At 60.1% G+C, this 20464-nt stretch overlaps 1 protein-coding gene across 6 annotated transcripts in view; it reads left to right on the top strand.

The window, feature by feature from the left end:
• The window catches only part of ACTL8 (actin like 8), a 64276-nt gene extending 48743 nt beyond the window's left edge, over positions 1–15533 (top strand). For 5 of the 6 annotated variants that reach the window (XM_089299248.1, XM_089299247.1, XM_089299244.1 and 2 more), the window contains exons 2-4: positions 13125–13517; positions 14319–15046; positions 15188–15533. In XM_089299248.1, coding sequence (XP_089155374.1) covers positions 13170–13517; positions 14319–15046; positions 15188–15308 — 1197 coding nt within the window. In that variant the 5' untranslated portion in view covers positions 13125–13169 and the 3' untranslated portion in view covers positions 15309–15533. Of the gene's footprint in view, positions 1–13124; positions 13518–14318; positions 15104–15187 lie in introns of all 6 variants that reach the window. The other variant, XM_089299249.1, reaches the window with a different exon arrangement.
• The last annotated feature ends 4931 nt before the right edge of the window (positions 15534–20464 follow it).

Genomic DNA, 20464 nt, shown 5'->3' with positions numbered 1-20464 from the left:
TAGCCCCGCCCCCTTTCCAGCCAGCGCTCTGTGTGCCGGTTTGTTTACCCGTTCACCAGTGGAGGGGCCTTTGGTTGTTTGCTGTGGATTTGATTGTGAGCGACACCATTTATATAAACGGGGGGGGGGGGGTAGGGCTGCTGAGTGACCGGAAGTTTCTATTTCTCTGGTGTGAATATTTGGGAACAGGATCGCTGGGATGTGTGGCAAACGCGTGGCCTGTCTTTGAGGTTGGAATCTTCCTACCAGCGGGCTCACAGCTCCAGCTCCTCCTCCCTTCTCAGCACTCAGCACCATCCCCTTTCATTGGTTTTAAAACCTCTACCCTAGGGGCTGGCGCTGTGGCGTGGTGGGCTGACCCCCTGCCTGAAGCGCCGGCATCCCATCTGAGCGCCAGTTTGAATCCCGTCTGCTCCTCTTCCGATCCAGCTCCTTGCTGTGGCCTGGGAAAGCAGTGGAGGATGGCCCAAGTGCTTGGGCCCCCGCACCCATGTGGGAGACCCAGAAGAAGCTCCTGGCTCCTGGCTTCAGATCAGCTCAGCTCCGGCTGTTGGGGCCATGTGGGGAGTGGACCAGTGGATGGAAGACCTCTCTCTCCCTCTCTCTCTCTGCCTCTGCCTCTCTGTAACTCTGCCTTCAAATAAATAAATAAAATCTTTTTTAAAAAAGTTTATTTATTTGTTTGAGAGGCTTAGAGACAGGCACACAGACACCAGCGGAGGGAGAAGGGAGGGAGACAGTTGGCTGGTTCACTGCCCAGAGGCCTGCAACAGCCAGGCGGGGCCAGGTGAGGCAGGGGCGGGGCCAGGTGAGGCAGGGGCGGGGCCAGGTGAAACAGGGGTGGGGCCAGGTGAGGCAGGGGTGGGGCCAAGTGAGGCAGGGGCGGGGCCAGGTGAGGCGGGGCAGGCCTAGGTGAAGTGGGGGCGGGGCCAGGTGAAGCCGGATCTGGGAATTCCATCCTGGCCTCTCCGGTGGGAGGCAGGGACCCAGTCACTGAAGCCGTCTCTGTTGCCTCCCAGGTCTGCGTCAGCAGGGGGCGAGGATCCAGGGACTGAACCCGGGTGTGGGTGCGGGTGCGGGCGTATTGACCGCTGAGCTAAGTGCCCGCTCCCTCTCTGCCCGTTACTGAAAGTCAGTTGTTTGGGTTCTCATTATTGATTTTCGATAGGACAAGTCCACTGTCAGATTTGTGACTTGCAAATATTTCCTCCTGGTTTGCTGTCTTTGTTTTCCCACTGGTCGTCTTTAGCAATTTATTTCTTTGTTTTCATTTTATTTAAAAGGCAGAGAGACAGACAGCAGGATGGGCAGAGAGAGGGCTTCCATCCGCTGGTTCACTCCCCAGATGCCTACAACAGCCGGCACTGGGCCAGGCCAAAGCCAGCACCAGGAGCTGCTTCTGGGTCTCCCAGTGGGCGGCAGGGGCCCGCGGGCCTCCCGGGCTGTGCCGTGGCAGGCAGCTGGGTGGGACTTGAATGCTGGTGCTCTGACATGGATGTGGGCACCCCAAGTGGTGCCCTACGGCTGCCTAACGCCCACCTCTGACAGCGTCTTTCAGATCGTGAAAGGTTTACTTCTGACGGAGTCCGGGGTGTCAGCGTTTCCTCTGTGGGCGGGACTTCGGTGCCCTGTGTAAGATCGCTTAGATGTTCTTGGATCTGAGGTCACAAAGATTTTCTCCCATTTTTCTTTTTTCCTAGAAAATGTACAGTGTTCTGTTTCATGTTTACATTTTACAGGTTTCATTTTGGGTGGATTTTTGGTAGAAACAGTGAGGGATGGTCAGGCTTATCATTACTATTATTTTTCAAGGAGAGAGCCGATTTCCGCAGGACCTCGTGCTGACAGGCTGACGTCCTCGCCCACGGAGCTGTCTGCACCGCTGGTAGAAGCGGTTGCATCATCTGTACGCACCTGTTCTTGGGCTCTTCTTTCCACTGAGTTTCATCTTGGTGCTGCGGATTTACCGTGGGCTGTGGAACCAGAGAGTGCGAGTCTTCCAAGAGTGTTCTTTTTCAATAAATGAAGATTTATTTATTTATTTGAGAGACAGAGTAGACAGAGAGAGGGAGAGACACACAGAGAGAGGTCTCCCATCTGCTGGTTCACTCCCCAGATGGCCCCAACGGCTGGAGCTGCGCTGATCTGAAGCCAGGAGCCAGGAGCTTCTTCCGGGTCTCCCACGTGGGTGCAGGAGCCCAAGGACTTGGGCCATCTTCTACTGCTTTCCCAGGCCACAGCAGAGAGCTGGATTGGAAGTGGAGCAGCCAGGACTTGAACTGGCATTCACATGAGATGCCGGTGCTGCAGGCAACGGCTTTACCTGCTACGCCACAGGCGCCACACTCCCTCAAGGTCATTTTGAATAGCTTAAATCCTTTGCTTTTTAATAAAAGTTTGAGAATCAGCTTGTTGAAATCTAAAAATCATCCTGTTGGGATTCCAGCTGGGCTTGGAGCTGCAAACCAAGCGAGAGAAATCACGTTCGGTGACATTGAGTCTGGGGCGCGGGAGCACCGTGTCTCCGAGGCGCCTTTGATTTCCCCATCAGTGTTAAACGGCGTGCAGCCTACTGCATCTCAGGGTTCAGCCAGAGTGCTGTGTGTTTCTGATGCCACTAGAAATGATACTTTTAGGCAATTTTAATTTTCCACTGCTTGTTGGTAGTTTATAAAAGATAATTGATTTTTAAATACTAGACTTGTATCCTATGACTTGGCCTCACTCAGTGTAGTGATGCCTGGATCCTTCTGTCGGTCCCTGGGGCTCTTCTGCAGGCAGGGACAGCTTGCTTGCTTGCTTTCCAGCGTCTCTGCCTGTTGTTGGCTTTTTCTTGCCTCCGTGCACTGGCTGGGACTTCTGGTTCGGTGGGTGAAAGCCGACGTCCTTTTGTCGTCCCCAGTGTTAGGGAGAAAGCGTGTAGCTTTTCCTCTCAACGTTTGCCGGCCCTAAGTTTTCACTCTGTGAGGTTAAGGAAAGCCCCTTCGCTTCCTGGTCGACGCATGTTTTTGTCACAAATGCGTGTGGAATTGCATCCGTTTATTTCCGCGTCTGTTGCGATGGTCACGTGGCCTTTCTGCTTTGGTCTCTTAGTAGGTTGAATTGCATTGATTTGCAAAAAATAAAAAAAAAAATATTGAGTTTGGCTGGTGCCGCAGCTCACTAGGCTAATCCTCCGCCTTGCGGCGCTGGCACACCGGGTTCTAGTCCCGGTCAGGGCGCCGGATTCTGTCCTGGTTGCCCCTCTTCCAGGCCAGCTCTCTGCTGTGGCCCGGGAGTGCAGTGGAGGATGGCCCAAGTGCTTGGGCCCTGCACCCCATGGGAGACCAGGAGAAGCACCTGGCCCCTGCCATCGGATCAGCGCGGTGCGCCAGCCACGGCGGCCATTGGAGGGTGAACCAACGGCAAAGGAAGACCTTTCTCTCTGTCTCTCTCTCTCATTGTCCACTCTGCCTGTCAAAAAAAAAAAAAAAAAAACAAAAACAAAACGTTGGGTTTGCCTTGCGTTCCTGGGATGAGCTCCATGGGGTCAATGTGTCTGGTTCTGAATTTGCTCAGGTTTGTTGAAGAATTCCTACGTCTGTGTTCCCGATTTCAGTGTGGCTTTCCTTTTTCGGATCTCTCTGCTTTTCGGTTCGAGGTAGTGTGGGCCTCAATCAATGGGTGGGATGTGTGGCTCCTCTGCTGTTTTCTTGAAGAGATTGTGTACAATTAGTGTGATTTTTTTTTTCTTTTCCATATATTGACCAAGTTGTGCAACCAGGAAGAGGTTTAAAACCTTTTTTAAAAATAATTTATTTTCATTTTATTTTTTAAAATTATTTGTTTATTTGAGAGGTAGAGCAACAGAGAGTGTGTGACGGGGCGGGGTGGGGGGGGTGTCTTCCATCCACTGGTTCACTCTGCAAGTGGCCACAATGGCCAGAGCTGGGCTGATCTGAAGCCCGGAGCCACACGGGTTCAGGGGCCCCAGCCCTTGGCCATCTTCCACTGCTTTCCCAGCGGCACGAGCAGGGAGGGAGCAGGATTGGAAGCGGAGCAGCCGGGACGCAAAATGATGCCCACGTGGGGTGCCGGTGTCACAGGCAGCGGCCTAACCCGCCGTGCCACAGTGCCGGTCCCGCGAAATCTGTCCTGATTCCTCCGCGACCTGGGAGTTGTTTAGATGTGCATTGTTCCGCTTCCGGCTGTCATTCCACTTGCGAGTTCTAGTTCCAGGTAGGGCCGTAGTTCCTCTGGATCCACTGGGGCTTTGTGGCCTGTCTTGAGTATTCCTCCCGGTCTTGTGTGTGCTGCTGGTGGCGGGAGCGTCTGTGTAGTCCATAGATAACAATGTGGGAGTTTTGAAGAGTGAACTTGGCCTGTCTGTTCGTTTTATGGAGCTCTGAGAACCAAGCTCACTTTTTCTGTTTCTGTCATGTCTGTGGCTGTCAGGTTTCGGTGGCTGGAAGGATCTGGCTTTGGGTGCATCATGCCAGGACGCTAATGTCCTCGTGTGAACTGGCCTTTTATCCTGGGTGAGCTCCTCGGTTGCTGGCAGCATTCTCTGTTCCGACGCCTGCTTTGTCCAATGTTCAGGTGGCTCCTCCTGCGTTCTGCTGGTTTATTTCTGCGCGGGGCCGTGGTCTGTGCCCCAGACGTTCAGATCACGGTGGGGCACGGGAAGCTGCAGACGCGGGAAGCTGACCCACAGACGTGCACATCCGTGTGCACCCTGGGCAGTCCAGGCTCCGGCACACACGGTCAGCGTTTTTGCTTGTAACGGTCACGCGTGCTTTATGGCGAGAAAAACGCCCCGGCGCCTTCTTGGATACTGACCACTTGTCCTGCTTTCCCTTCCTGTCTGGGTGCTGGCGCCCAGTGTCGTCGCCCTCCTCTGCCGGCGATCCGTTTTGGTTTTCCTCCATCTAAGAGTGCTGTGTGTCATCTTCCTCCCTAGTGCTTTTGCTGGGTCTGTAACTCCGGGCCGCCAGCTCTCCCTCTGCACCTGGAACGCTGCTCGTCTTCTGGTCTCCGCTCCTTCTTTTTCTTCCTTTTGTGTATTTGAGAGGCAGAAAGAGAGAGGGAAGGAGAACCAGCCAGAACGAACACGGTCCCGTCGGCTGGCTCACTCCCCCCGATGCCCGCCGTTGCCAGCGCTGGGTCGTCTGGAAGCGAGGAAGTGGGAATCGATCCAGGTCTCGAATCGGGGACCCGGGTACTTGAGCCATCCCCCCGCTGCCTCCCAGGCTTGTACCAGCAGGAAGCTGGAGTCGGGAGTGGATCTGGGACTTGGCCCTGGGCACGCTCATGGGGCAAGGGGTTGTCCCAGGCAGCCTGTTAACCACTGGGCCAAGCAGCCAAGTGCTCCGTCCGCTCTGGCGAGAAATCTGCAGTCACTCAGTGCTGTTCTCTCGGGTTGCGTTTTCTCTTCCTCCGGGTGCTGTCGAGATATTAAATAAAATCTTAGGTACCCAGCGGCTGGGTCCTGCTCTACCTGCACGCCTTGCTTTGCGTTGCCTCTCTGTGGACTGTGCTTGGCTTCGTCTGTAGGTTCACGTCTTTCCTGTTCATTCTAGAACCTCCATGCCGTGAAAGTGAGACCTCTCTGTTGTCCTGTAGGTCTCGAGGCCTTGCTTATTAAAATACGCTCCCCTCTCTGTCTCCGATGTTGTCGCGTTTGTAGATTTTGAAGCTCTGTTACTCATTCCCCTGCCACACCCGTCCTATTACTGAGCAGAGTCTTTAATCAATTGCAGGTGTTTCAAGGTTATGTGTTTTCAGATTTCTACTGGATTCTTTTTGTAGTTCATATATATATATATATATATATATATATTTTTTTTTTTTTCCTGGATACAGCTGCCTTTCCTTTAACGTCATAGGCGTGGTGATCCCGCTGCCTCGGCGTCCCTGGTGAGCCCGGGGCTGGGTGGTCTCAGGATCGGCACCTTTGCCTTTGCCTTGGTCCTGTGCATGTGTTGAGTGATCTGGGTTTGCATCTGCAGGTGCATGGTGCGCGTCCCTAACCCCGAGGCTAAGTTGCCTGGAGTTAGGAGCACGTGAGCGTGCCCTTGTTCTGGGGGCTGCGATGTTTTGCTGGAGCCTGGGCCAGTCTTAGAGAACCTCTCCCTCTTTCTGGAATCTTCTTTCCTGGCTTTTGCCCTCATCGTTGCCATGAAGCCGCTTGAGTGGCCAAGGCGACCGCCGCCTCCTGTGTCACTAACTGGGGTTCACTTCTCCCCAGGGTTGACCCGGGCCTCCGGGCGCCCCTCCTGCCGGGCTCCGCTCCTACGCGCTCACTCTCTGCCGCAGGTTCCTTCTCGGGGCCTGGCTCCAGGCCTCAGAGCGTCCCCAGGCACGGCTGTCGAGGATGTGACCCCGGCCTCCCCGTGGCTCTCCGCTCTTCCCCGAGTGGCTCCTGGCCCGCTGTCTAGCTGGGCATCTCGCAGTTCCCCTGTGCAGAACGAAACGCCGGACCGCTCCCCGCCCCCACCCGCTCCCCGCTGGCCGTCCCCTCTCCGTGAGCGGCTCCTCCGTTTCTGTTCTGCCTTCTGGAGCAAAAATGTTCAACGTGCTCCTGGCCCTGTAGCCGCAGTATCAGCCTCACTTGTCAAGATTTTTATGTATTTATTTGAGAGGCGGAGAGAGAGAGAGAGAGAAACTTATCATTCCTATCTGCTGCTTCACTCCCCAAATGCCCACAACGTCTAGGCCTGGGCCAGTCGGAAGCCGGATCTGGGTCCCCCACGTGGGTGACAGGGACTCAACCACTCGAGCCGTCACTGCTGCCTTCCGGGGTCGGCGTTGGCTGGGAGCTGGGGTCAGGAGCCAGAGCCAAGTCCTGGACCCAGGTGCCCTGACGTGGGGCATGGGCATCTTAAACCTGTGTCCCCACCGCTGGGCCTGACGCCCGTCCCTCAGTCTCCACGGGGAGATGGTTCCGGGGTCCCCGAGGACGGCAGCATGGCGCCGTATTTGCCTATAACCCGCACACAGCCTTCTGTGTGCGTGAAGCCATCTCTCACTTAGGCTCACAGGGGCCCGCGCTGTGCACATGGCTGCTCCGTCGTGTTCTTTAGGGAACGATGCGTGTCCAGTGCAAACACAGTTTTGCTTCCCAAGTATTTTGGTCACTGCTTGGCTGCCTCCACAGGTGCAGAGCCGTGGACACAGGAGGTCGAGTCCACGTCTGGCATCTGACTGCTCTCAGCCTCGCCACGGCCGCCTCCTCTTCTAATTCCTCCGCTTCCGGGCCTCCAGTCTGGTCTTCGGATCAGCGCAGACCACTGCCGGCAGATCTGACCGCGGCGCCGCCCAGCCCTCCAGGGCTGCCCCTCATGAAGGCCCTCGGAGGCCCTCCACACCCTCCTCGGCCACTGGCCTCTCCTGGCCGTCTCTCTCGGGGCCACACCTGGCCTTGTCCGCCTCAGGGCCTCTGCACTGCGGCTCCCTGGGTGTGGAATGCGTTTCCAATGTCCACACGCTTTATTTTGTAAAAATCTATTTTCATGTTATTCGAGAGGCAGAGACGGAGAGCTTCCGTCCACTGGTTCACTCCCCGGGGGCTGGACGGGGCCAGGAGCTCCATCCGGACCTCCCCTGTGGCTGGCAGGGAGCCGAGTACCTTGAGCCCTGGAACATTAGCAGGAAGGTGGGTTGGGAGTGCGGTAGCCAGGACCGGGACCCAGGCGCCCCGGGATGGCGTGCGGGTGTCCTGAGCGGCGGCCTAACCTCTGTGCACTTGCGAGCCCCACAGAGCGCCTGCGTGACCTCTCTCTCTTCCCGCCCCTCCCTGCAGGCGGACCCGTCTGTGAGTCCCTGCGGCTGGGCTGTGTTTGATTCCTCGGCTCCTCTCTTGCTTGAACGTAAACTCCAGCAGGGGACGGTGGCGTCTGTGTAGTTTTGGGCCCATAGTAGGTGTTCAGTAGGGAAGTGCAACAGGGATGTTTGGGGTACGTGGGCTTGATCTCTAGGGAGTTGCCTCCAAATGTTCTTCTGTCATGGTCTGGGGGAGGGACCTGCCATCCTCAGCCCCCCCCCCCCACCGCCAGGACAGGAAGGCCCCCAGCCTGCAGCCTGCCCCCCTCCCCTGCCCCATGAGCATCTTGATTGACAGCTGCAGTGGCGACCCCTCCCTCCCCAGTCCAGACGCTGGGGCCACGGGCGCATCCATCTGTCACTCTGCTCTCATGGTGCGGGGGAGGGAGGCAGAGACAGAGCCCGCTTCCCGGAATGTCATCCCGGCGTCCGCATCTCCATCACTCCAGGTGATCCAGTCCAAGAGATCCATCACTCAACCTGCCAGCAGGCTCCTCTCCTCCACCGCCTCTCCCGGGTCTGATGTCAGAGCTCGGTCAAGGCCGGGGAGCCTGCTCGCTACCCAGGGCTGGTTCCAGCGGGAAGCCACTGGGCCGGGCAGGGCTGTCACGCTCAGTCGTGATGGGCAGATGCAGTGCTGTCCAGAAATTGAGCAGAGCAGGTGGCTGGCCGCGCGACAGCCTGGAGACGTGGCTTCCGGTTGGAAGGCTCTCGTACGGGAAACACCCACAGCCAGTGTGGGCACGCAGTCTGCTGTCGTGTGACGATTTGTCTTCTGCAAGGGGGCCTCGGGCACCTGTCCCTGGCTGGCCCACACCCACTGCCTCGTCCCTGAGGCAGCCTTCACCGAGAGGCATGTTCCCTCTAGCAAGGATTTCGTTGTGAGAGTTGTGGCACACACATACAGGCGAGGTACGGCACAGGGACGCGCGTTGTGGACCGGTGACTGAGTTGGCACTTGCCACGCCGGCATCCCATATGGAAGTGCTGGTTTGAGCCCCGGCTGCTCCCCTTCCAGTGCAGGCCCCTGCCGGTGCACCTGGGACTGTGGCAGGAGGTGGCCTGGGTGCTTGGGTTTCTGCCTCCACGTGGGAGATCCGGATGGAGATCCAAGCTCCTGGCTTCAGGCTGGCCCAAACCTGGTGGTCAGAGCCATTTTGGGGAGTGACCCAGCACATAGAAGATCTCTCTCTCTCTCTCTCTCACCCTGCCTTTCAAATTAACAATTAAACAATCTTCTTTTAACATTTACTTTTACTTTTTAAAAATTTATCTGAGGGGGCTGGCGTTGTGGCGAGCAGGTTAAGCCTGCACCTGTGACACCGGCTTCCCATACGGGTGCTGGTTTGTGTCCTGGCTGCTCCACTTCCCCTCCAGCTCCCTGCTAATGCGTTGGGAAAAGCAGCAGATGATGGCCCAGGTTCCTGGTCCCCTGCACCCATGTAGGAGACCCAGTGGAAACTCCTGCTCCTAACCTCAGCCTGGCCCAGCCCTGGCTGTTGCAGACATTTGGGGAGTGAACCAGCAGATGCAAGATCTCTCTCTTCTGCTCTCTCTATAACTAAATTAATACATTAATCTTAAAAATTTCTTCGAAAGGCAGAGTTACAGAGAAAGGAGGGTGGGTGGGCGGGTGGGTGGAGAGAGAGAAAGAGAGAGAGAGAGGTCTTCCATCCACTGGTTCACTCCCCAAATGTCTGCCACAGCTGGAGCTGGGCCAAGCCCAAGCCAGGAGCCAGGAGCTTCTTCCTGGTCTCCCATGCAGGTGCAGGGGCCCAAGCACTTGGGCCATCTTCCACTGCTTTCCCAGGTGCATTAACAGGGAGCTGAATTGGAAGTAGAGCAACGGGGTCTTGAACTGGCACCCGCTGGCTGGCGCCGCGGCTCACTAGGCTAATCCTCCACTTGCGGCGCCGGCACCCCGGGTTCTAGTCCCGGTTGGGGCGCCGGATTCTGTCCCAGTTGCTCCCTTTTCCAGTCCAGCTCTCTGCTGTGGCCCGGGAGTGCAGTGGAGGATGGCCCAAGTGCTTGGGCCCTGCACCCCAGGGGGGTCAGAAGGAAGCACCTGGCTCCTGGCTTCGGATCGGTGCAGCACCGGCTGTAGCGGCCGTTTGAGGGGTGAACCAACAGGAAAAGGAAGACCTTTCTCTCTGTCTCTCCCTCTCACTGTCTAACTCTGCCTGTCAAAAAGAAAAAAAAAAAGGAAAAAAAATAACTGGCGCCCGTACAGGATGCTGGCATTGCAGGCAGGGACTTAACCTGCTTCACCACAATGCCAGGCCCATCAATCAATCAATCAATCTTAAAAAAAAAGAGGAGGAGAAGAAAATAGAGCACAGTTGTATCACATCCCCCCATTTGGCCGTGACCCCAGGCGCCAGCCCCCTCATCCCCTCTGTCTGCTGGCAGCCACTCCTCTGTTTCGGGGCTTCCTGTGCTGCCGTTTCAGAACTTGCTAGGATTGTGCTTATGCAGCCGGCTGTAGCCTGTCGCTCTGCGCACCTGCCGGCCATTCCTTCTCTGCCAGGTGGCACTCCACTGAACGGAGGCCTGTTTACCCGTGCCCTGTCTGGGCTTTTTCTGGTTTATGGCGACTGTGAATACATCTATAGAAATGTGTGCGTGTCCGATCTCCGCTTCGGCTTCCTGGGTGAACACCAGGGGCGGGAGGGCAGGTGCACGTTTGCCGCTGGTAGAGACGCCACACCAGCTGCGGAGTGGCGGTGCCGCCTTTCACCACAGCGGCAGCGCTGGAGACTTCCGGTCCTTGCACCTGCTTGCCAGCGCGCGCTGCGGCCAGCCTTCCATCTTAGCCGTCTGACAACGTGCAGCGCTGTGTGGTTGGGGTTGTGATTGGCATTTTCCTAATGACTAGGGATGATGAGCAGTTTTCACATGCTTCATTTTATTTCATTAAAAATTGTTTTTAAGATTTATTTGAAAGGCAGAGTTACAGGGTGAGAGGAGACAGAGAGAGAGAGAGAGAGAGAGAGAGAGAGAGAGAGAGATCGTCCATCCGCTGGTTCACTCCACAAATGGCCGCAACAGCTGGGGCTGGGCCAAGCTGAAGCCAGGAGCCGGGAGCTTCCTCTGGGTTTCCCATGTGGGTGCAGGGGCCCAAGCACCTGGGCCATGCTTGTGCCCTCTCGGGCACACCAGCAGGGAGTTGGGTTGGAAGCGGAGCAGCAGTGACATGAACTGGCTGATTTTTTTAAAAGTTCATTTATTTATTTGAAAGGCAAGGTGCCACGGATAGAGGAGAGGCATAGGTCTCCCATCCCCAGCTGCCGGCAGCAGCCAGGGGCCAGAGCCTCATCGGTGGCGCAGGTGAGCGGCAGGTGCTCAGATACGCGGGCCATTCCATAGCTGCTGTGTCTCAGGGCGCGCATCCAGGAGGCTGGGAGAGGCGCACAGGACGGGCAGCAGGCACCCGGGATCGGCAGTGCTGTTGTCGCGAGCCCTGGCTGTGCCTGCCGTGCCGCAAGGCCAGCCCCAGCTTCGGCCGTTCTAGCTCGGGAGAGTTTGCTGTACCCGGGGTCCCGTGAGTCTCTCCTCGGCCTTCCTGGAGAAGTTCTGTGGGTTCTGGGCTTCACGTTCGGTCTGAGATCCACCTGAGAGACATTCTGCAAGGTGTGAGCTGCACACCCGGGTGCTCCCCGTTCTGCACACAGACCTCCGAGTGCCCCGTGCCGTTTCGTTCAAAGACCCTCCCCTCTCCGCCTCCTTGTTCAGGCGCCCCGTCGAGGACCAGCGGAGCTCCTTGGCACAGATCCCTGTCTGGACTCCGTTCTCCGTAGATCCCTGGGGACTGTGAGGGTTCTTTGACTAGCGCCTCACTCACTCAGCTGCTGCTGTTCATGGCGCATCGGGCGTCAGGCAGTGACTTGGGGCAGTGACGCAGCCTTTCCTCTGCGCGGGGGTGACCATCACCCCACTGCGCTGACAGGCAAACTGATCACCACCATGGGGAGGCATCGTGCTTGGAGTCTCCTTTATATGATAAATTAGCTGCTGGGGCCAGTGCTGTGGCGTAGCAGGTAAAGCCACCACCTGCAGTGCCAGCATTCCATAGGGGCGCCGGTTTTAGTGCTGGCTGCTCCACTTCCCATCCTGCTCTCTGCTATGGCCTGGGAAAGCAGCAGAAGATGGCCCAAGTGCTTGGGCCCCTGCACTCAGGTGGGAGACCCAGAAGAAGCTCCTGGCTCCTACCTTCAGATCGGTGTAACTCTGGCTGTTGTGGCCATCTGGGGAGCGAGCCAGCAGATGGAAGACCTCTCTCTTTCTCTCTCTCTCTTTCTCTGCCTCTCTATAACTGTCTTTCAAATAAATAATATTAAAAAAATAAGCTGCTTAGTTCATATTCAAAACCTAATTCCTGGGGCGGGCGTCTGGAGTTGTGGGCATGGTGCTGTTTGGGGTGCTTGGACCACCTGGGTCCCGTCCCTGCCCCGCTCCTGACCCCGGCTCCTGCCAGTGCACCCTGGGGGGCAGCGCTGATGACTCTAGCATGAGTCCCTGCTGCCCGTGCGGGAGACCTGGGTGGAGCTCCTGGCTCCTGGCGTTGGCCTGGCCCAGCTCCTGCTGTTACAGTCATTTGGGGAGTGAACTGGCAGATGGAAGATCTCTGTCTCTGTCTCTTTGATTTTCAAATAAGTGAAGGTGTAATCCCTACCCCCACCCCCAAGCGACATCTGCCTGCTGTTCAGTGTGTGCCCCTGCCCTGCCTTTGTTGGTTATAAGGGCTGGGAAGGTAATTTAACCCTGTGAGCCTCGATCTCCCCATCTGTAAGATGGGTGCAAGGATGGCCCCTGCTCTGTAGGCTGTGGGGGAGACGGGCTGCGTTCCTGTGTTCCTGCTGATGCCCGGCCATTTTTGGCCAGCACAAATGAGTTTCCCACAGCTCGATCTCATATGCAAAATGTCCCTCCCGGAGTGGGGAGAGGGTCTGTGCCCGGCAGAGGCCGCTCCGGTCGTCATCCCGCCTGCTGGTCGCTAGCCGCTGGCCCGCAGCGGTACCACCCGCATTCCCGTGCCGTCTAAGCGGGCAGCCAGCAGCTGCCAGGCCCTTCCCGCGCCCTGGATCTCGCTGAGTCTCTAGAGAGACCTTCCCCGCGGCCTCTGCCCTGGGGCAGTGGGAGGAGTGCAGTGGGCAGGTGGCCGCAGCGCGGGATTCCTAGGAGGATGAGTTAGGCACGGGGAGAGCGTGCCAGGCCCGGCACTGCTCGCAACGGCGTGGCAGGGTAATCGGCCAAGCTTCCCAGAGGCCCGGTGGCCGGCGCGGGGGCGGAAGGCCGGCAGGTAACCCGCAGCCTCTCCCCCACAGGTCCCCTGGTTTGCCAAGCATCCTGAGACCCCGCGTGCCTGAGCCATGGCCGGGAAAACCATCGTCATCGACCACGGCTCTGCCTTTCTGAAGGCCGGCCTGTCCGGCTGGAACGAGCCCCAGATGATCCTCCCGAGCGTGGTGAACTACATCCCGTGCCGGGAGAACCCTGGCCCCAGCTACGCCCGGCGGCGCGTGAGCCTGGGCGTCGACCTGTGCCACCCCGACACCTTCAGCTACCCCGTGGAGCGCGGCCGTGTCCTCAACTGGGAGGGCGTCGAGCACATCTGGTCCTTCGTCCTGGAGCGGCACAGGCAGGAGCACGAGGACGCCCCCGTCATCGTCACCGAGACCCCGCTGCAGGAGCCCGCGGACCGGCGCAAGACGCTGGAGGTGGGGCCGCGGGGCGGGGCGGGGCGGGGCTGGCAGGGGTGGGGCCGCGGGGCGGGGCGGGGCGGGGCTGGCAGGGGTGGGCCTGGGGCTGCGGGGCGGGGTGGGGCGGGGCTGGCAGGGGTGGGCCTGGGGCTGCGGGGCGGGGTGGGGCGGGGCTGGCAGGGGTGGGCCTGGGGCTGCGGGGCGGGGCGGGGCTGCAGGGGTGGGGCTAGGGCTGCAGGGCGGGGCGGGGCGGGGCTGGCAGGGGTGGGCCTGGGGCTGTGGGGCGGGGCGGGGCGGGGCGGGGCTGGCAGGGGTGGGCCTGGGGCTGCGGGGCGGGGCGGGGCTGCAGGGGTGGGGCTAGGGCTGCAGGGCGGGGCGGGGCGGGGCTGGCAGGCGTGGGCCTGGGGCCGCGGGGCGGGGCGGGGCAGGGCTGGCAGGCGTGGGCCTGGGGCTGCGGGGCGGGGCGGGGCGGGGCTGCAGGGGTGGGGTTAGGGCTGCAGGGCGGGGTGGGGCGGGGCTGGCAGGGGTGGGGCTGTGGGGCGGGGCGGGGCTGGCAGTTCAGTTTGTCTTGATCTTTGGAGAGGTTCTGCTGAAGAGGATAAGGCTCCCCCTGCCAAGCACTCCCGCCTCCTTGTCATCCCCAGAGCCCCTCCCACATTCCCACACCCGAGCCGCAGAACCCCGTCCCCCGTCCCAGCGTCCCGAGGGACAGCCCAAGAGTCCCCATCCCCGCCCCGCCAGGATGTCAGCTTCCAGGGCGGGCGCGGGGCCCTGGGTTTGGGGGCGACCCACTGAGTGTCCCCCGCCTCCGGGCTGCAGGTCATGTTTGAGCTGCTCGATGTCCCGGCCCTGCTGCTGGCCAACCAGATGGAGATGTCGCTGTACGCCTCGGGGCTGCTCACCGGCACCGTGCTGGACTCCGGCTATGGCCTGACCCGCGTGCAGCCCTTCCACCTGGGCCGCACCTCCCCCTCCAGCTGCAAGACCCTGGAGTTCGCCGGCCAGGACCTCGCTGCCTACCTCCGCAAGAGCATCTTCAAGGAGCACTCCGACCCGCACAACCTCTTCCAGCTGGATACGGTGACCGGCACGCAGATGGGCAAGTGCTACGTGCCGCAGAACCTGGGCGAGGCGCTGGACTTCTGCCAGAGCCTGCCGAGCGGCGCGGACGAGAGCAACACCTACCTGCTGCCCGACGGCACGTCCGCCGAGCTGACGCCCATGCAGCGTCTGGCGCCCGAGATGTTCTTCAGCCCGCAGGTGTTCGACCTGCCGGGGCCCAGCGTGCCGGAGATGGTGGTGGAGTCCATCAAGACGTGCGAGGCCTCCACGCACGAGCAGCTCATCTCGCACGTCATGGCCTGCGGCGGGAACACGCTGTACCCCGGCTTCACCAAGCGCCTGCAGAAGGAGCTGTCGGCCGAGCACTTCGCCTCCGCCAAGGCCACGCTCTGGGTGGGCAGCAACAGGAATTTCAGCGTCTGGCTCGGGGCGTCGCTCATGGCCCACCTGTCCACGTACAAGTCGGAGTGGATGACCAGGGAGGAGTATGACGAGGGGGCCCGGGTGTGAGCCGGTGGCCTCTCCAGGGGCCTGGGGACGAGGTGGGCAGGGGGCAGGGGTGGGGCGGGGTTAGAGTTAGCTGGCTTTGGATGTTTCTTGACTCTGAGTTTTTATCTTGTTGGCAGAGTGGGCTCCAGGCCGAGGGAGGATGGGGCGCCAGCCCTGGACCCCGTGCAGGGAAAGCCTCGTCCAGCTGCTCCGTTATGGGGGTGGGCGTGGCCGTCGGCCGGCCTCCCCCGTGCCTAGAAGCCACCCTGTGTTCGCCGGCGCCTTCCTGGGGTCATCCCACTGGGCTCGGTTGGTTAGGTTTTAAGTGGGCCGAGAGCGAATAGTAACTGATCAGCTTTGATAGGGGAGGGGGGGAGTTGAGTGTTCTAGTCTTTCAGGCTGTGTGGTCCGGGTCCTCTCTGAGGGGTGCCTTTCCCGCCTGGGGCCTTGTTTTATATACACAAATAAACATCTGGTTTGGAACCCGTGCTGGCTTCTGTGATGGATGGGGGGCGGGGATGGGGGCGCCACAGGGCCGGTGTGAGCCTGCGGGGGCCAGGCTGAGGGGGTCCGGGAGCAGGGCAGATCCGGGCCGGCAGCCTCAGGTCCCTCCACTGGTGCGTCCTGTCGCTCCTCCAGCGCTCCGCGTCAGGTCCCGGGCACTGGGGACGTGGCGGTGAGAGGGTCAGCGAGGTTTCTGGTTTCGAGAGGACCGGCTGTGGCAGGGACACCGATGGTAAGCACACAGCTAGGCTGGCCCTCAGTTGCCTCCAGGGTCCCCCGTGCACGCCAGGCTCCGTGGATGCTCCAGTTCCCTTGGTGACACGGCCCAGCCTCGGCACAGAACCTGTGCCCATCCTCCCGGGGACTGTCAACCATGCCGTGCAGGCCCCCTATTGGCCAGGGAGGAGGGGCCGGAAAAAAGTCTGCATGTGGGCAGGGACAGAGACCACCAGGGCCGCCAGGGCCTGTGCCCTGCCCCCCGCCCCCCACAGCCCAGTGTGAGGCCCTGGCTCCTAGACGGGGCCACGTGACGAGGTCCTGGCTCAGTTCCGTGTGCCCAGGACCCTTCACCGTTGGCTCACGGGAGGCAGAAGGTTGGGCAGAGGCTGGGAAGCCGGAGAGGGGTGGAGGAGCCGGACGGGGGTGGAGCAGGGATTTGAACCCGGGTCTGCCTGTACTAAAGCCCGTGTTGTTACTCCTGGCGCCAGGCTGCCCTCCCAGCTTCCCAGGCCCCGTTGGACCCTTCAGCCTGGGAAATGCAGCGGGGCGAATTGCCGAGGTTTGAGCAGAGGCCGCTTGCGGCTGACGTCAAGGCTCGGGCGTCCGGGGCCGTCCTCTTGGTGCTCGGCACCTGGGACATGTGCGCAACCCGGGGAGGGGGCAGAACCCCACATGGGGAGAGGAGTGCCGGGCACGGGGTGTTTTCTTCGCTCATTTAGCTCCGGGCAACTGTCATCAGAGCTCTCGTTCTCATTTTATTCTGAATGTAACATTTAACCTTTCTGTTCAAGCATCAAATCTCCCTGCCTGGCGTATAATTACCAACTTTTCTTGGCTTTCTCGCCCCCCTCCCCCACCCTGAAAGCTTTTAAAATTCCCTCGCTGGGTACCATCGCTCTCCTCCGACTCCCCAATTAAACTAAAAATAGCAGCTTGCGCAGGGCTGTGCAGGCTGTCAGCCTAACGTGGGCACGCCAGGCCTGGCGGGGTGGCACGCGGTGCCCAGACATTGCCTGCCGGCTCCGGCACGGCCTGGCAGCTGCTCGGAGCTGGGGGAGGCTTCGCCGCCGCCGGGGGTCCGGGGCTCCGTGCCAGGGGCAGCCAGGTGCAGGGCGGAGGAGGCAGGGTCTTGGCAGCCGGGCGAGGGGTGGGGTGGGGCTGGCGGCGGAGACAAAGGGAAAGGCCCCCAGGCGGTCCCTCCCCGGTGGGGAGGGGGCCCTGCCGCCGGCTTCCGGTGCCAAGGAGGGCTGGGGCTTGGCACCCTTGCGTTCAGGCTGGGGTGGGGCCGGAGCTTTAGGTCCTGCTGAGGCCGGGAGCCGAGTCAGAGTGAACACGGAGCCCTCCTGGCTCCCGGAGACAGTTTTATCGCCTCCCCCTGTGCTGTGGTTTGAGTGGGATTTGGTGGCCAGAGAGGAGCCCAGAGTTCCAAAGGTGCTGCGAGGTGGAGACCTCAGCCAGGCACAGGGCTTGGAGGCGGGGCCTGGGGGGGGGGGACTGGGTGCGAGGGGTCATCGGAGTGGACCCTGAGGGTGACGACATGGAGGGGGGCCACGCAGACGCACACAGGACGCCACCGCCCGAGGCCGAGCCGTCGGGACTGCCTGATCTGGGACTGTGAGCCTCCAGAGCCATGAGTGCAGACAGAACCCTCTGCTGGGTGGAGTGAGCCGGCCCGGGGTTTCCGTCCTCGGGTTCAGAAGCTGACCGAATACACCAGGAGGCACAGTGGGTTAACGCCCTGGCCTGCAGTGCCGGCATCCCATATGGGCCCTGGTTCGAGTCCTGGCTGCTCCTCTTTTGATACAGCTCCCTGCTGTGGCCTGGGAAAGCAGTAGAAGATGGCCCAGGTGCTTGGGTCCCTGTACCCACTTGGGAGACCCGGAAGAAGCTCCTGGCTCCTGGCTTCGGATTGGCCCAGCTCTGGCTGTTATGACCATTTGGGGAGTGAACCAGCGGATGGAAGACCTCTCTCTCTTTCTCTATCTCTCTCCTCCTCTCTCTGTGACTCTGCCTTTCAAATAAATAAATAAATCTTCAAAAAAAAAAAAAAAAAAAAAAGAGTCTGGGTACAGCTTGGAGAGGAGCCCGGGGAGGGAGGGCCGGAGCAGTGGCCGGAGCCTTGCAGAAGGCCTCCCGGCAGACCCCGGTGCCTGGGCCCTCGCCCTGCTCTGACGTCTTGGATCGGGAAGCTGTTACGGCAATACCTGGTTGTGGGCTAACACGTCTTCCCTCCTGTCAGCTGGCAGTGGCTGCCAGGGGTGTGGCGCACCCTGGGTCTGGGGGATGGCGGGCGAGGCAGCCCGGAGTGCAGGACTCGTGGGGAACCGGCTCCAAGGTGGCCGCAGGAGCTGAACTCACGGTGAGGGCCAGGCGCGCCCTGCCCTGGGTGAGCCGTCCCGTTTGGCTCTTCCTGCTCTTCCTGTCAGCACTGCCCTGCGTGGACAGCTCCCTGGGCTCAGCACCGGCTTCTCGCCACACCCAGGGTCTTCTGTGCCAGGAAGCCGACCGGGGCTGAGAGCACAGGGCTCTGGTGTGGCAGCCAGACAGACGTCAGCTGGGGTCTCTGCTGCCTGCTTGTGCTGTGTGGTACGGGGCAAAGCACTTCCCCTCTCTGGTTCTGTGGGTTCACCTGTAACGTGGCAGGTTAACATGGGGATTACAGCATTTCTCGGTCCAATAAACATTCTCGAAGCATCTCTTATCCACCTTGGGCCCTTTTCTTTTCTTTTCTTTTCTTTTCTTTTCTTTTCTTTTGACAGGCAGAGTGGACAGTGAGAGAGAGAGACAGAGTGAAAGGTCTTCCTTTGCCGTTGGTTCACCCTCCAATGGCCGCCGCGGCCGGGGCACCACGCTGATCTGAAGCCAGGAGCCAGGTACTTATCCTGGTCTCCAATGTGGGTGCAGGGCCCAAGCGCCTGGGCCATCCTCCACTGCACTCCCTGGCCACAGCAGAGAGCTGGCCTGGAAGAGGGGCAACCGGGACAGAATCTGGCGCCCCGACCGGGACTAGAACCCGGTGTGCCGGCGCCGCAAGGGCCCTTTTCTGAGAAGAATGTCCTAGGGTTGCTATGTTTAGCCTGGTAGTTAAGGTTCCAGCATCCTGGTTGGGAGTCCCTGGCTCCAGCAGACCTGGGAGGCACTCATGATGATGGCTCCAGTAATCAGGTTCCTGCCCCCGACGTGGGAGGGCTGAGTTCAGTCCCTGGCTCTGGCTCTGGCTCTGTTTGGTCCAGCCCAGCCCTGGCCCTTGCAGGCATCTGAGGAGGGAACCAGCCGATAGAAGCAGCCTCTCTTTGTCTGCCTCTCAGATAAATACGAATGTTAAGTTTACAATCAGGTTAGCAAGAGCCTGGCACACAGTAGGTGCTCAATACGGGTTTGTTTTCGGGCTGAGTCCGGAGCGCGAGGCCAGGAGGTGTGGGGCTCGCTCCTGCTCCTTGCCATCGCCTCTGTTGGACAAACATCTCCGTGAAAACCTGAGCCTCCCCAGATGCAGCTGCTCTTGGGCATCTTTGAAGAGGCCCTAAAATAAGAGCGTGGGGCCTGGGTCCCCTCCTTCCCCTTAATTAAGACGGCGTTGCCTGCTCTTGCCCGGGTCAGCCCGCTCCTCCTGGCCACGGTTCTCGGCTCTCCCCTCCGCGGTGAGCTCCCTCCAGGGGCAGAGTGGTGCTGACCCCCAGAAGGACCCGCGGAGCTGAGGATGTAGACCTGCTCTCCCCAGTCCTGCTGAGCCCCAGCCCGGCGCTGCTGGTGACGCGGTGCACAGGCCCGAGTCCCACTCGAGGGTTTGCTGGGCGGTGGGGAGACGCGGAGCAGGTCGGACCGCTGCCTCCTGTGTGATCCTGCACCGAGCCAGCAAAGTTAAGTTCCTGGAGGGATGGAGGGTGCTGGGTGGAATGGTTCCCGCTGGAGCCATTGGGCTGGGGAGAGGGGCTGCCTGTAATCCGTGTTTAATTTCTCCAGGGTCTCCATTATAAATTCCATAACTCCACCAGTCAAAACATGACTAATTCCTGGGACTGCAGCCCCCACCGGGGAGGAGAAAGCCCTGCGCTGCTTTGCTGTCTTTTTATCACCGCTAATAAAGGCTCTGCAGTGGGAGTTTAGCTGCCGGAGGTGGTTTTCTTACGCACGTGGGCTCCCCTCCCCGACAGGGCCGCCACACAATAAAGGCTGGGCCTGCTGGGCTGTTTTCCAGCGGCTTTGTAACGTCCTGGCCTGCAAAGCTGTGGGTTTGGGGGCTGTTGGCCGAGAAAAGGCCCCTGCGTCCAGGGTTAATTGGGCTTTTGATGCGTCCGACAAGGGTAGGACGCTGTGTGATTTCTGGAGCGAAGAATGGGTTGGATGGAAGTCAGCAGAGCAGAATTGCAGGTGTCGTGTTGAGTCTGACGAAGAGTGCGTGAATCTGGACACGGGCCCTGGCCTGTTCGGCATAGCAGTTGTCAGCAGGTGGGCTGTGCAGGCGGTGAAACTAGGCGCGGTTCGCTTCACTCCCGGCAGCCGTGCAACCCTGCGGTCCCACGGCCTTGGTGGCTGGGAGCTTGCTCTTTCTTTCTGGCGCTCTCATGGGTTTCACTGTGCGCACAGCCAGGGGGGTCTGGGGTTTCCAGTCGCAGCCAGAGGACCCCCTGCCGCTTCCACTCTGGAAGGCCCCAGGAGCCAGCTGCACAGCACACCCGGCACCGGGCTCC

This window comes from Oryctolagus cuniculus, chromosome 7 (genome assembly GCF_051225735.1).
Source record: "Oryctolagus cuniculus isolate XC-2025 breed Fujian yellow rabbit chromosome 7, ASM5122573v1, whole genome shotgun sequence".
Taxonomy (NCBI): Eukaryota; Metazoa; Chordata; class Mammalia; order Lagomorpha; family Leporidae; genus Oryctolagus; species Oryctolagus cuniculus.
Note: the sequence above shows the minus strand (reverse complement) of the source record. Positions and strands in the feature narration are given on the sequence as shown.